Here is a 15,248-nt window from a genome sequence, read left to right on the forward strand (position 1 = left end):
ATATAAGCAGTAACAATTAGCAAAATTGATAGTATTGGAGATGCAGCTGTTTCCACTCACTGGTACTGACAATATTAGCAATAATTCTATATAGTAATGTCAACTGAAAGCTAAACCTCTTCCAAGTTCTTTGTTTATCCTTACGGGTGTTTTTATCAGATCATTGATACAGAATTTTATAAGAACTATTTCCTCATATTCATAAAGTTACTGACATCATACACTAAATTTTGAAATTTATTCATGGATTGGAATACAATTATAAGTGTAATGTGGTCCAGTACCCTTTCTCCAAGCAGATATAGTGGTCAGAAAGTAAAATATATTTAGGAAATAGATTCGCTAAGATTTGGTGTCTTAGGTCAGGTTCTCTAGACGCGGAGCCGAGAGAGGGATTTGGATGCAGGTGATTTATTCAGAGAGAAATCTATAAGCAAGTGAGAGAAGCAGGATAGGGAAGGGGAAATGCCAAGCAGGATGTGGATCAGATGGTATGCTTGGCTTGATGAAGGCAGATGGATAAACTGCTCCATAGAGGATAGCTGTGAGCCTTTGTAGCCAATACTCACATCGGCGGGGGTGTAGGTGTGGTGACCAGGAACAGGGACCTGCTTGGAGCACTAAGAGCACTAAGTACATTTGGTGCTGGAGGCGGAGGGGCCAGGAAGAGGGGAACAAGGACGGCCCCCAGGTTTGTGGCATAGTGAATAGGCTGTGAATAGAACAAGTGAATAGATTCTTGTATGTAACAACAACACTCTCCTCATAATACCATCTAAGATTGCAGAAGAAATATGAAAAAATTTTCATTTTACAAATAAATAAATTTTCCTTTAGCTTTGACTTTGTAGGTGAAAAATACCAACTTCTTGGCATATTTGCATAGGATCGATTTTCTACTAAAGATACATAAACTTTAAAAAAGTGTTGTTTTTTTAGATCTTTCCCACTTATTCTGCTTCGTGTTGAAAATGAACCCAAACTGGTTCTAGTACTCTAACAATTGAAGATGCACCTAGCTATAGTCCCAATATTATGTTAGCTTTTAATGAAAATGTATCATGCATTGTTCTTGTGCATTCATCCTTTAGTCCAGAGGTCAGCAAACTATGGGTTGTGGGCCAAATCCAGCCTGCAGCCTGTTCTTATATGACCTAAGAGCTAAGAATGTTTACATTTTTAAACGGTTGCTTTCGGGGCGCCTGGGTGGTGCAGTCCTTAAGCTAAGTGTCTGCCTTCAGCTCAGGGTGTGATCCCAGAGTCCTGGGATCAAGCCCCACATTGGGCTCCTCCGCTGGGAGCCTGCTTCTTCCTCTCCCACTCCCCCTGCTTGTGTTCCCTCTCTCGCTGGCTGTCTCTCTCTCTGTCAAATAAATAAAATAAAATCTTTAAAATAAATAAATAAATAAATAAATAAATAAATAAATAAATAAATAAATAAAGGGTTGCTTTAAAAAAAGCAGCAGACTATATGACCCACAAAGCCAAAAATATTTACTATTTAGCCCTTTACAGAAAATTTTGCTGACCCCTGCTTCAGTCCATTAAAACCCCGAACTTTTTTTCAGAAGTGTGCTGACCCAATCTGTATTTTGAAATAAAATCTGACAGTCAAAAACTTCAAACTAATAAGTGATTTATGGAACCAGAAAATTACTTATTTTTTAAAAGGACTCTTTTTTTCTTTTTTTTTTAAAGATTTTATTTGTTTATTTGACAGAGAGAGACAGCCAGTGAGAGAGGGAACACAATCAGAGGGAGTGGGAGAGGAAGAAGCAGGCTCATAGTGGTGGAGCCTGATGTGGGGCTCGATCCCAGGACTCCGGGATCACGCCCTGAGCCGAAGGCAGACGCTTAACGACTGAGCCACCCAGGCGCCCCTATAAAAGGAATCATCACAGAATTTATACAAATAAATTCTAGCTCATCTGAACAATTTTTTAAGAAGATTTATTTATTTATTTTAGAGTGAGAGAGAGCTGCGGGTGGGGGGGGAGAAGTGAAGAGCAGAGGGAGAGGGAGAGAGAAACTCAAGCAGACGCCGAGCTGAGTGCAGTGTCCCACCCCCAGCTAGATTTCATGACCCTGAGATCATGACCTGAGCTAAAACCAAGAGTGGGAGGCTTAACTGACTGCCACCCAGGCACCCCTGAACAATTGTTTTTAATGGAATTCTTCAACAAATTTAGAACCATTCCTTTTAAGTAAAATAAATATGATAATTTTTTTTGTTTCATAAAAATATTACTACCCATTTTGTGAGTATTGTAAAGAAATTTAAAAATCCAAATAGATACAGAGGTAGAAAATCACCTGCAATATTAACATCTGTCATTAACCACCGTTAACATGTGGCTACATCTTTTTCTAGGCATATAAACATTTAATTTTTCAAAATATGGATCACGTTGTATGTATGATAGTATATCCTCTTTTACTCATTTAATGTTATAATTTTCAAAAGCATCTTATTTGACTGCATTTATTCCACAGAATGAATGTGTCACAATTTATTTAAACATCTTACCATTTTTTGACATTTAGGTTGAAGCTAATTTTTCACTATTGTAAATGCCACAATGAGAGTCTTTACGCATAAATCTAGATCCTCAGCTCTGTGTCCTTAGGCTAGATTTTTAAAAGAGTAACTATTGTCTCCTCCCCCCCCCCATTCTGTTCCTTGTCTCTCTTACAAACTCGTTCTTCTTCTAGCTCTATAAATGATGGAGTTCCTTGGGGCTAGAAACTTGGCCTTCTCTTCTCATTCTCTCTGTCTGCAGAGGATGTCACCTGTACCCAAGCTTTCAAATACACAATCTCCCATATTTACATCTCCAGCCCCAGATCTCTCTTCTAAGCTCCAGACGCACATATCCAGATATCTACTTGTCATCTCCACTTGTATGTCTTTTACCATCTCACCTAGAAAATGTCCAAAAAGAATTCAGTATCTCCCCCCTTCTGCTCCCTTCCATACCTCCTTCCTTATTGCCCATTTCAGTAAAGGAACATCACCTTCCCACTCGATTGCTTATGATACGAAGCTGGAAACTATCGGTGACCTCTCTCTCCCTCACCACCTCCATCTATTCAGTCACCAGGTCTTGTTAATTCTCTCATCTAAATATATCTTTAATATTTCTATTTCTCTCCATCTCCACTACCCCCACCTAAGCCACATTTATCTCCTCCCTGGACTACATATTTGCTTCCTAGTGGGTCTCTTTACATCCACTCTGGTCCTGCTCTGTCCGCTCCCTTAATGCTCTGCCAAGGAGAACATTTCTAAAACTGTCTATCTGCTTTTACAGTCCTTAAGTGGCTGTTAGGATGAAGATCTTAATGGCAACCCCTTCTCTTGCCACTTCTCCCCTTACCCTCTTGCTTTGACCTAGTGGTTTCCTTGCAGCTACTCGATGGAGGTAAGCTTCTTCCAGCCTGAAAAGCTTTGCGTAGGGGGTTTCTTCTGCCCTGAACACCCTCCCTCTTCAGCTGACCGGTCCTGTTTCTGATGCGTCCCCCAACACGCATACTATTTACACGCTCTCTCAGCATCCTATGAGTCTACTTTGGGATACTTATGACAAATTGTAATCTAAATTGTGTATCTTTTTTTCTCTTGTAATGTCTGTTTCTCCACTAGATTGATGTTTCCTTGTGGGCAAGTAGTGTTCCTCTCTTTTCACCACAGTATCTCCCAGTGCCTCGCATGTAATAGGTGCTCAATAAACACTTGCGTTTTTAGTGGGTTATGGGGTATAAACTTTGGGAAGACATTTATCAAAGAATATTATCAAATAGTATTCCAGAAAGTTGGTATCAAACAACTTATAAGCTCACCAATAGTATATAACTGTTTGTTTGATCATACACATTCTGACACTGAGTATTATAGTTTTAAATAATTTTAAAATATTTTATAGGCAATATGTTACCTCATTATTATTGAAATTGCATTTCTTTGATTACTAGTGAATATGGACATTTTTCATATTCCCCCTTACCTTGAGTGATCATATAATTTATCATTTAAACTGGGACACTTTTGAGAGTGAAGAAAGGTGCTGTTCATACTTATGCCAGGACAACAGGTATAATGCAGGACCATCCTATACAAGCCAGGATGATGGTTTCCCTAACTCTTCCATTTTCATGTAGTCTTAGAACTCTGGGCATCTAGAGCTGAGAGCAGAGGTCCAAGCGGTGATCCAGGGATAAATTAAAGATAAAAATGCTTTTCGTTCTGAATTTTACTGTGGACGCCTTTGTGCTGTGCTGTCCAGTGACTCAGTGACTTACTCTGAAACTCCCTGTCCCCACGCTGCTACTTCGTTTACCTCGCCTGCCTAACCCTCCAGACGTCTGACAATTTCATGCAACTCTCCTTTCCTGATAAGGCCGGTGGCCTAAAGAGCTGCAAGGACTGCCTTGCCCATACACGCCGAGCTAGTCAGAGGCAGAGCCCAGGCTCTTGGAAGAGCTCCCTCCGGCTCCGCCAAGCCGCCTCCTACTTCACGTTCAGATGCATTCCTCCTGCTCGCACGGCGCTGACGGTGCCAGCAGTTATTTTCTGATTTGATAACACTTCCAAAGTTATGTCGAGAAGTGACCAGAACAGAGTTTTTACTTCCTAGAGCATCCTGTGAGCGTGTTTCTCTTTGACAAGCCTCGCACGTCAAAGCACAAGGCCCACAGTTGCGGAGGCAGTTTAGCTCGTCCTGGGGGCCTAATCAGTGCCTAGCACCTGTAATGCTTCCCTGAGCTCACTCAGTGGGTCTGCAAACTTCCCTAGCTTTTCCTAAATGTCCTTTTATGTAACGTAGGCCCTTCGATGAAGCCCAAAAATTAAATTCAGAGTTGCTTACAGACGTGCATTTTCAAGAATTGCCAGGAACTTAAGCAGAATAGAATATGATGACAGAGAACTTTTGGAAGAACAAAGACGAGAGTTTAAATAAGTTGAATTTTTGTCAGTGCCATCCAATCTGAGGTATGACTTTATCAGGAAAAGAATAGCAGCCTTCCTCTTCCAGTCTCGTCAACAGAAAACCAATTTCCTTCCAATAGAGCCTCTGCGTACTGTTGCGCAGCTTGTGCACTGCCTAACCCTAGGGGGCGCCATTTACATCACCACCTAGGCAAAACGTGCCAAATGGTCCCTCCTGGCAGTCTCCTGTGGTGCAGATCACAATCCTCCTGGCACCGGACAGGGCACAATCTGTGTGGCCATATGTTGAGGTCCTGACTGACACCTCTGTGTGACTTTTCCCTGATAAAGAAAGACGCCGTCCCATGCTGCAGTCAGAGTTGCCTTATTCACCAATGCCTATCGACTTTTTAGAGTAATCTTCATTTCATACATTCACCTACTTTTTGTAAGCACTGTAGTATCTCTCAAGCCAAGTGTCCTGGTTTCAGGTTTAGAAAATAGGTCATTGGAGCTATCTTTTAAGGGCTGAGGTTGCCTAGATTTTGCCATTTCAATTTTATGGAGGAAAATGCAGGAAAGAAGTGCACTCTCATGGTTTTCTAGAGAATCAAAACATTTAAGATGTTAATGTATTTTAAAGAGATGTTTTCCATTAAGATAGAGTTCTGTAAATGAAAGAAAGAAAAAAATTACTTTCAGTGAATATAGGATCCATCTCCAAACTACCTACCCATACAGACTAAAAGTTAAGTCAACCATTGGCTCTACAGGAGAAATACCGGTGCATTCCACCTGCCTAATGGAGATGTAGACCTTGGTTTTGAATTAGTGGAGAAACCAATTTCTTATCTCCCAACAGGGAAGGTGATGAAACCATTGAGAGATATTTCTATACCATATTTCCCGTAGTATCTAGGATGAAATCCTAAGGGTCTTTAGGGTAGAAGAAGTGTGTTCATTCATTCACTTATTCATTTGTTCAATTAAATCTTCCTATTTGCTTAACACCGGGGTCGTGCTGTCTAGCCCCATCGTCAGGAAACTGAGGTCCCAAAGTTGGTTAGAGACCAGGCTGGAAACTAAGCCCAGATGTTCTATATCCAGGACACTTGGCCCCACGGTGCTGTTAAATATTCCCGTGTAGTTAAATTCAGGTGATGAAATGGGAGAGCATCTGTGTACTGCATGTGACTTGCATGTAATTCATGTAATAAAGATGAAATACAACCTCTTTGCCAGCTATTTCTTTATTACTCTAAATGCCACAACTTAGAGAAGGTTCAGCGTGAGGGGCAATCATTTCTGAATCAGTCTGGAAATTTTGTAAATAAACCTTTCTCCCAGCTATCTACACTCCTTATGATTTAAATAGTTCAGTCATGTCTTTTCTCACATGTTGCCCTGACAGATTAAAATTCTATAAATAGCACTGGCCTCTGAGAAACATGCTCTCATCCCTACCCTTTGAGTATTATTCTGGTTTTCTATTCAAGACAAAAATGAAAATCCCAATCTTATGATGGCTACCTTCTTAAAGGATTTGTTTCGGGGGGAACTTAAAGCATGTAGCTCATAACGATGTGAAATTTCCTTTTCTGAGGTGTCTGTGCTCTGCCTTTACACGAGGAAGGCTCCCAACTTGCTGCACATTGCTGAACTTGGTGACAGGCGAGGAGGTGGGGCGCATGTGAGCAGACGAGAGCAGCTGCTCTTGCCAGCTGCCTTCTGCTCCGCACAGACATAAATACTGCCCAAGGAGCCTCTGCAGGGCAGGAGACTGAGGACTCCTTTGCAGTTGCTAGAAGGAGACCCTTCCTGGCACTTTGCTTGGTAAATCGATCCATATGCATACAGGCCGAAGGGCATGGAGCCTTTCACTGAGTGACTAAGAGCCAAGATTCTGAAGCCAAGCTACGTGGGTCCAAATCCTAGCTTTCCCGCTTTTAGACATTAGGCAACTTACTGAGCCTTACTATTTTCAGCATCCATACCTATAAATGGGGATACTAGTTTCTTCATAAGAGTTTTGGAGAATTAAATGAATTCAGTGTTATTATTAATAATTCCAGCAACAAATACGGACGAAGCTTCTAGTCCATTCCAGTTACCGTGAACAAAATAGAAATAGCTCCTCCTGTCACAGAATTTAGAGTATTTTTTCACAGTAGGAGCCCTGATCGATTTAAGGGTTAAAAAGTCAATGGTGACGTGTGGGCCGATTTTGTTTTTAATGAATTAGGATAGGATTTTACAAAACAAGGGTTTTAGGAAACTTTCACATATTTTTATATGTATGTGGGGCCTGGGTCTTGACATAAAATGGTTTTCTTGAGTCTAGCAGAGATTAAGCAGCAACCTCAATACAGCGTGTGTAATGAGTGCGGTGAGTGTCTCAGGAACATGGGCAACATACCTGATCCCTTTTGGGGGGCATAGAGAATCAGGAAGCCTTCCAGAAGGAAGTGACATTTAAGCCTAGACTTAAAGGATAATGAGAAATTTGCCAAAAGAAGGTGGGGGAGGTCGGACAGGAAGCAGTTCCTTTAGGAGCAATGAGGAGGTTTTGAGAAAGCCAGGAGAGACTGGCTCAGATTTGCATTTCAGAAAGGCACTCTGGCTGCCTGCAGACAATGGGCACAGGTAGTAGGAAGACCGTTCAGTAATTTCAGTACAGAGTGGTCTAGACTGGGGTGGGAGCAGTGAGTATTCGAGAGGGACAGGACTTGGTGATTGATGGCAGAAGGTGCTGGTGACACCCACTTGACTCACATCTCTAATGTCTAATGTACAAAGACTGCAGGGCACAAATCTAAGTCTATAAGCCCCAAGCTTCTAACCTGAGAAAACAGTCCTATAAACAGGAAGACAGCGCCTTTCAATCACTTTCCAAATCATCTCTCCATCCTGCTGGACATATCTGTAGACTGTCGCCGGCCTAGGAATTGGCAGGGCCTCCTGTTCCAAAATGGGACAGTTCTTGGCAGGAGATGGAAAGCTGGAAACAGCATGGAAACTGGGCTAGCCAGGCACCTTGCATGAAAAGGAAAGAAAAAAAGGAAACCTGGTACTTTCCCATCTGATCCAGAATATCTGGTCAGAAAATAATTTAAAAGGACATATAATTCAAAGAGGTTTCTGTTTGGCTTTGAAATGCCATGCATTTTTGGCCGTGGATTTACCTTGCCAAATGTTTTTCTAAGGCCTTATTTTGCATTCCCCGAACACAGACCATCTGGGCAGCAGGGGGATGAGTCGGAGCCCAGGCGGGAGTCTGGGTGGGTGGCTAAGGAGGTCCTAATGTTTCAAAATCGGGACTGAGACCACAGCTCTTCTTCATCATCCCCAGCTGACCAGTACTTATCTGTCTGCCCGTGTCCTGCCACAGAGCAAGGAGCTCTTCCTGACCCAAACCTTGCCAAGTCACAGAGTGATTTGAAAAGCAGCTATCTAGTGCCCAACACACAAGGTTTCCTACCCACATCTCTGAACACTCTCAGGATCACCTCCATCCCACAGGGGGGCAGCCAGCTGACCCAGTGCTTCACAGCAACCTCAAAATCGAACCATATTTGGAGCACAAGGCAGGCTGTTTACAGATGTTACCATAAAAGACATTTTAAATTATAATCAGCCCTGTTTTACAGAAGAGCTGTCAAGGGGCCAGACCAATGGCCCCTTTCCCTGTATTCATAGGATTGCTGCTTCCAGACAAGTTAAAAGATTACTTTATCTTCCCAGCTCAGGCCTACCTAGGACAGGAAAGAGTCACACTTCACTGAAGTCACTTAAACAGAGGGTCCTGCACCAAGTCCCAATTAGGACCTAGAAGAAATGTCAGGGTGGCAGCCACTCCCTGCTAAAGAATTCCAAGCATTCCCCTGTTCCTCCATCTGGAGGGTGCAATGCCAGGGCAGTGGCCTGATCCAGGCTTGAATTTACTAGGAATAATTAGTAACAGCCCAAATCTGGAAGTTCAGGGAAACTGGCTCTCCCCACTCTGTTGTAAAATTAAGTGCTGGTTTTTGATTTTGGTTTTTTTGTCTTTTTGAAATTTTTTAGCTTTATTGAGGTATAATTGACATATAAAATTGTAAATATTTAGAGCGTGTGCCATGGTTATTTGATACAAGCATACAATGTGAAAGGATTTCCCCTCCCCCAACTAGTTCCCACATCAATCACCTCAGAGTTTTGTGCCTGTGTGAGAGAACATTTAAGTTCCAAGTGTTGCTTTTCATGAGCAGAGAGAAGAGGGCATTTCTTTAGTTTACCAGTTCTTACAAGTCAGAACTGGGTGGTTCACAGGAAATTCTTAATCCTGAAAAGGTGTTCTATGACCCATCTGTGTTTTTCAAGTGTTGGTATCTTTCACTTCGTCGAACCTTGTTCCTAATTAGACGAGCTGCCAAACTCAGGGAACCAGTGTGTATTCTGAAAACGCCAGCATATGTTTCTTTGACTCGGTTTCCAGAAAATTTGAGGGCGTAGAGCCAGTGCACGTGCCAGGAGCAGGTCACCGGATACCCACCTCTTCCCCTCCTTTAAGGTCTCCTTTAAGGAGGTGGCCAAAGGGGCCCTTAGAGGTTCGCCTGAACCTTTGGAACAGATCCTCCTCCAAAATTCCAGGTTATCAGTTCCATCTTACACTTAACCCCTCCATTCCCCATACACACACCTCTCTGAGGTCATCCTCAGCGTGCGGCCGGGAGGGGGAAGGAAGCGTGAGCTAAAGCAACAGGTTCCGCCCACAGCCTGAACTTGGAAGAGGAGCCAGCAAGGCGACTGGAGCTGGGCGGTGGAGGGAGAGGAAGTGGCCGAGGAAGGTGGAAGGGAAATGATGGTGCATGACCACTGAGCACACGTCACTTCGGGCTCCCACATGGGCTAGTGTCTGTGCGCGTGTGTGTGGGGGGAGGTCCTTCACCGGATCACTCGGGGACTTCCGCGTGGGTTAGGATGCGCCACGCCCGCTTTGGGGTACAGGGAGGCTTAGGGTGGATAACGAGCCCCGGAAAGAGGGCTTGAGACGCGCCCAGAAAATATTAGTGCGTCTGCGGGTTAAAATCCACCACCCCTCCCCAGGGGCCGCCCCTGTTAATTGGCCGGGTCGACATCCCTAACGCCCCGTGCCCCCTTCCCTCGGCCTTTTCCCGACCTTTCCAACCCCATCCCCGCCCGGCCTCCCGCCCCAGCCTGCTGCCGCGAAAACCGGGAGAGCGGACTACGCCGCGCCCGGCAGCCTCTGGGCATGCTCGGTGGCGGGACCGGCTCCGCCGCCGGGAGGGCGCGTCCTCCCTCCCCCAGGGCGGCGGCGGCGCCTGCAGCTACTGCCGCCGCGCCCCGGCCCCGCACACCTTTGGGGGCGGCGAGAGCCATCTTCTCCGGCACAAGCTGAGAGCGCCGCCCACCCCAAGCCTTCCGGCGAGCCGAGGAGGGGCCGGTCAGGGAGGCGCGGAGGCGGGAGTGAGACCTCCGAGCTGCCTGCGGTTCCTTAGAAAGTAAAGCTCAGCTCGACAGCAGAGCCCTGCTCCCCGCCACCGGCGGGGGCGGGGCGAGGCGGGGCCGGGTGGGGGTGGTCTCGGCGCCCGGAATGAGGTGCGAATTCAGTAGCCGCCCACCCTCTTCTCGGTCCCGCCCCCAGGGAATTATAATTCCCTGGGAAAGTGTCTGGTTCTCGGAGAATTCTTGGGGCGGGGTGCAGGGGCGCGCCCGGCGCAAAATGGTTACAACAAAGTCCATGCGCGCCCCGGGGCCCCTCTTATGGAAAGTGTCCGCGCTGATGGCTGGGCACCCCCTTTGCTAATTTGAGGGTTAGTTACTGAGAGGAAGTATGGTGAGGGGGGGTGGGCTAAGGGAAGCCTCAGGCTGGTGCCGGCTCCGGTTCCCAGGCCTCCTTGGGGGGCGCATCTCCGGCTAGGCGGGCGCGGGGCACTGGGCCGGGGTGCTGGCGGCGGGCGGCCGGGGGCCGGAGCATGCTCGGCCCGGCAGCTCACTCTCTGCCTCCTCCCCTCCTCCTCCCCCAGGATTACCGAGAGGATGGGATGGATCTAGGCAGTGACGCCGGCAGCAGCAGCAGCAGCAGCCGCGCCAGTTCGCAGTCCAACTCCACCAAAGTGACCCCTTGCTCCGAGTGCAAATCCTCGTCGTCGCCGGGGGGCAGTCTGGACTTGGTGTCTGCCCTGGAGGACTATGAGGAGCCCTTCCCGGTCTACCAGAAGAAGGTGATTGATGAGTGGGCGCCGGAGGAGGACGGGGAGGAGGAGGAAGAGGAAGACGAGCGCGACGAACGGGGGTACCGGGATGACCGCTGTCCGGCCCGGGAGCCGGGGGACGTGAGCGCCAGGACCCGCGGCGGCGGGGGCAAGGGCGCCACCACTGTCATGCCGCCTCCCGTGCCCAACGGCAACCTCCACCCGCACGACCCCCAGGACCTCAGGCACAATGGCAACGTGGTGGTGGTGGCCGGCCGGCCCAGCGGTTCACGGGGCTCCCGCCGGGCGGTCCAGAAGCCCCAGCCGACGCGGGGCCGACGCGGCGGCCGGGGCCCGGCAGCTGGGGTCCTCTGCCTTCAGCCCACCGACGGCGGGACGTGCGTCCCGGAGGAGCCCCCGGTGCCCCCTATGGACTGGGAGGCACTGGAGAAGCATCTGGCTGGACTGCAGTTCCGGGAGCAGGAGGTGCGGAACCAGGGCCAAGCAAGGACCAACTCCACCTCCGTAAGTTGGCCGGGGTGCGTGCCCACGCGCGCACACACGCGTACACACCCCGCGCACCGCCTGCACGCTCCCTCCTGGCGCTCCCACCCGCCTCCGGCCCCATTCATCCTTCCCCGAGGGTGGGGGCCGGGCCTAAGAGCCTGCCTTCTGCTCCCCTGGGGTACGGTTGCTCAGTCTGGGAGCTGTCTGGGTTTGCCCGCTGGGCGGAGAGGAGGGAGGGGCGGCCAGAGGGCAGCGGAAAGTCGGGTTAGTGGAACCGGCGACTCATTTTAATGGAATTACTTATGGAGACGAGGTTGTGAGTCACTTGCCTGAAAATAAATCCGGGGAGATCTTGGCACCGAAGCCAGTGCCCTGCGGGTGGTATTTCAAGTCGTCATAGTTGTGGCTTTGTCGACCGTGGTGGGTCTCCCTTCGTTACCACTCCTGTCTCGACTATATATAGGCTGTCCCCGTGCACACGCTCACATTCGCCTGCCCACACCTCCGGTATGGCAGCAGGGTTTGTCACATCTCGCGTTTAAGCGGATGCTCCTGAATTTGAATGGGTGACGGCCCTCCTCTAAGACTTTGTTCCTTTCTGAAGGCCGACCCGTTCTTGACCTGGGGAGTGGGGTGACGACCTGCTAGGATGAGGGAGTGGTTGTTGCCTCTGTCGTCTCAGCCTTTCTGGTGAATCCCTCCTTGTTTTGAAAAGGAGCCCCTTGCAGTTCCTTACCGGAGGCTGCTGCTTCGGTTCAGGAAACCCCGAGAGGGAGGGGTGCTGAAGTGGAACAGAGAGCGAGAGAAGCAGGGCTGCATCTATAATAAGACGCTCTGGCAGGTTCGCACTTGTCTCAACATCTTTCTTGCCCCTGAGAGGGGAGCGAGTAAATGACTTAAAAGAAAAACATCATGAATGTAGCTCCGCTGTTTATCACTGTTGTGAGATAAAGCAACAGTTGTAATTTGAAATCGTTAATGATGTCCCTAAATGGGGCCGAAGGGCACACAGTTGCACTGCGCTGCTTTCTGTGTGTGGCAGCCGTGCAGCAGTGTGGGAGAAGGCTGGCTTGCAGGTGTAATTTTTCGGCTCCAGCGCCCTGGGCTACTGGAAATTGGGTGCATGCACTTCTGACTTTGGGGGGTGAGGACAGTAACCGCGGTTCCCAGAGAAATTGGCACAGTTTCTATCAGACAGAGCTCTTGGCTGACAGAGCCCACTGGTTAGTGTCCCTTGAGAAACTACCTATTAAATTAACACACTCATTTTAATCCCACCTGTTTACCATGGCCACTAGCAGACGTGGAATCTTTCCATTCCAGCCAATCCTCTCTCTAATACCTTGCAATGGAAAACATCCCTTTCCCACTTAGTGCTTGAGAAAAATACGTGATTAAGCTCCTTGGACTTAAACAATGACTTGAAGATAAACACATTTCATTTACTATTGCATGACATTTTTACATGCCAGGAGAATATAGTAATTGGTGTACACGCGAAGTTAGGATTTGATGATGACAGTGAGCTCCGTTATTAAAAGTTATTTAAAAAAAATGTGACCGAGCACCTGTGTGTTATGTGCTAAATGCAAGGTCTGATTCTCCGAGCTGCGGTTATGTGTCTGTCCATGTGAGACTTGAATTATGGTGAGGAAAGGTAAGGGTGCAGACTGACTCCCCTCTAGGAACTTAAAATTTAAAGAATTACTTAACCGTGTCCCTTCCCCCAACACACATACACCCACAGCCTCATTGTTATTGTGAAGACATCATGAATCTTTCCTTCGTGGGCAATCTTGGAAACCAAAGGTGTCTCCTCACCTGTTGAGCAATTTGCATATTTGGGCTGCCCTCCCTCCACCCCAGTCCCCCTGAAAATGTCCCCTTGGACATTTCCTCCACAAGTTACACAGAGAAATTTGGAACCCATTTCTTTAAAGCAAGTGTGTATACAGAGAAAAGGGAGAGGGGAGAGCCTTTGAGGTTGTTTAATCAATTTTACCATTTTTTGGCTTGTTAATAACAAAATTACTAGCCAGTGTCGGTTTAGAATAGTGTTTTTTGTACTGTAAGTTATCGATGAAATCATCTAGCATTTAAAAAAGAAATGAAATAAAATAGAATATACTGCTATCCATTGCAGGTAGTTACAATAAGCTTGGTTTTAAAAACTTTTGGTTTTATACACTGGGTCATGATGTAAAACATTTCTCATTGTGGGTTATCATAAAATTTGAAAAATTACACTGACTTAAATCCTGTTTACTCCTGCCTGGAATAAGTGGGAGAATTTATAACTATGAGGACAGAACTTGACGATAATAAAGGAGTCCTATAGAAAAGAAAGCCTATCTAGAAGAAGTTGTTCAAATCAAATAATTTGGCTCCTCTTTAAAAAGTTGTGTATATGGGGCACCCGGGTGGCTCAGTTGGTTAAGAGTCAGTTAAGAGTCTGCCTTGGCTCAGGTAGTTCCCAGGATCCTGGGATCCAGCCCCACATCCTGCTCCCTGCTGAGGGGGGGAGCCTGCTTCTCCCTCTCCCTCTGCTGCTCCCTGTGTTTGTCCTCCCTCTCTCTCACTCTCTCTGTCAAATAAATAAATAATCTTTAAAAAAGTAAAAATGAAAATAAAAAGTGTATATAAATGGAATTAATACAGATTACTGGGAGGAAAGATATAAAATGAAAAAGAGGGGTATAGTTTCCTTTACCTATGAAAAGAACCAAATAAGCTTTTCCCACCTGGCAGAAAACCCCCAGTAGGGTTGCCTCTATTGGGAATCAAGTAGCCAGTTCCTTCCCATCCTTCCAGGCTACTCAGCTCTCACAGCCCTGACCACCTTCTCCCAAAGTAAGGCATTCCGGTGTATTTTCTTAGTGCTTATCACTACCTGACATTATCTTGTTTGGTTCCCCTTCAGTTTGGTCTCTCTAGAATCAAGTTGTAGTATAGAGCTCTTGCTTCTCTTTTAATTGCTGTAGCCTAGTGCCTGTGATCGTGCCTGGTTCAGTAGGTTCTCAATGAATGAATGGTTCAGTAGGTTCTCAATGAATGAATGAATGGTTTATTAGGCCCACATGCCCCAGAGTTAAGCCAACCCCCTCATCTAACAGCTGAGAAAATTGAGGCCCATTGAAGTTAAGTGATTTGCTTAAGGGCCCACGAAGTAACCAAGAGAAAGCTTTCTTCTTACACAAGACTAAGTTTTTTTTTTTTTTCTTATTTTAAGACTAAAAACAATTTGAAGTAAAAGAGAAGGAAAGAGGCTCCCACCTCCCTAGGTTTCCTAATGACAAGTCCCCTCTTATGCTTTCCTGGTAAATATTAAGGACTTAAGTAAATTAAGAAATAATCAAAATCTCATTATTTCTGTGTCTCTTCTCACAGGCATGGTTTAGTTTCGGTTTGTTTTGATGGAATGATGGCTGCAGCAAGACCTCAAAAGGAAGGATGAGATCTCAAAATTGTGTTGACCATCAGCCATTCCTAACCTAGGGAAAATTTAGAGGCAAATTTAAAAACATACGACATTTAGGTGGGATTTAAATCTTAGGGCTGACCTTTTGTTTTTGTGAAAATATTTAAGCAGCTAATCTCTCCCTTAGTGTCAGCCGAAGAGG

General features: G+C 46.5%; 1 protein-coding gene across 5 annotated transcripts in view; it reads left to right on the top strand.

Annotated features, from left to right (window-relative positions):
• Window positions 1-15,248, top strand: part of SCHIP1 (schwannomin interacting protein 1) — a 144,063-nt gene that overhangs the window by 15,450 nt on the left and 113,365 nt on the right. For 2 of the 5 annotated variants that reach the window (XM_087870315.1, XM_087870313.1), the window contains one exon: window positions 10,954-11,646. In XM_087870315.1, coding sequence (XP_087726441.1) covers window positions 10,972-11,646 — 675 coding nt within the window. In that variant the 5' untranslated portion in view covers window positions 10,954-10,971. Of the gene's footprint in view, window positions 1-10,282; window positions 10,429-10,585; window positions 10,741-10,953; window positions 11,647-15,248 lie in introns of those variants that run through there. The other 3 variants (XM_087870316.1, XM_087870314.1, XM_087870317.1) reach the window with 3 other exon arrangements.

The sequence above is a fragment of the Ursus americanus genome, chromosome 20 (genome assembly GCF_024610735.1).
Source record: "Ursus americanus isolate L20-20 chromosome 20, mUrsAme1.1.p, whole genome shotgun sequence".
NCBI classification, from domain to species: domain Eukaryota; kingdom Metazoa; phylum Chordata; class Mammalia; order Carnivora; family Ursidae; genus Ursus; species Ursus americanus.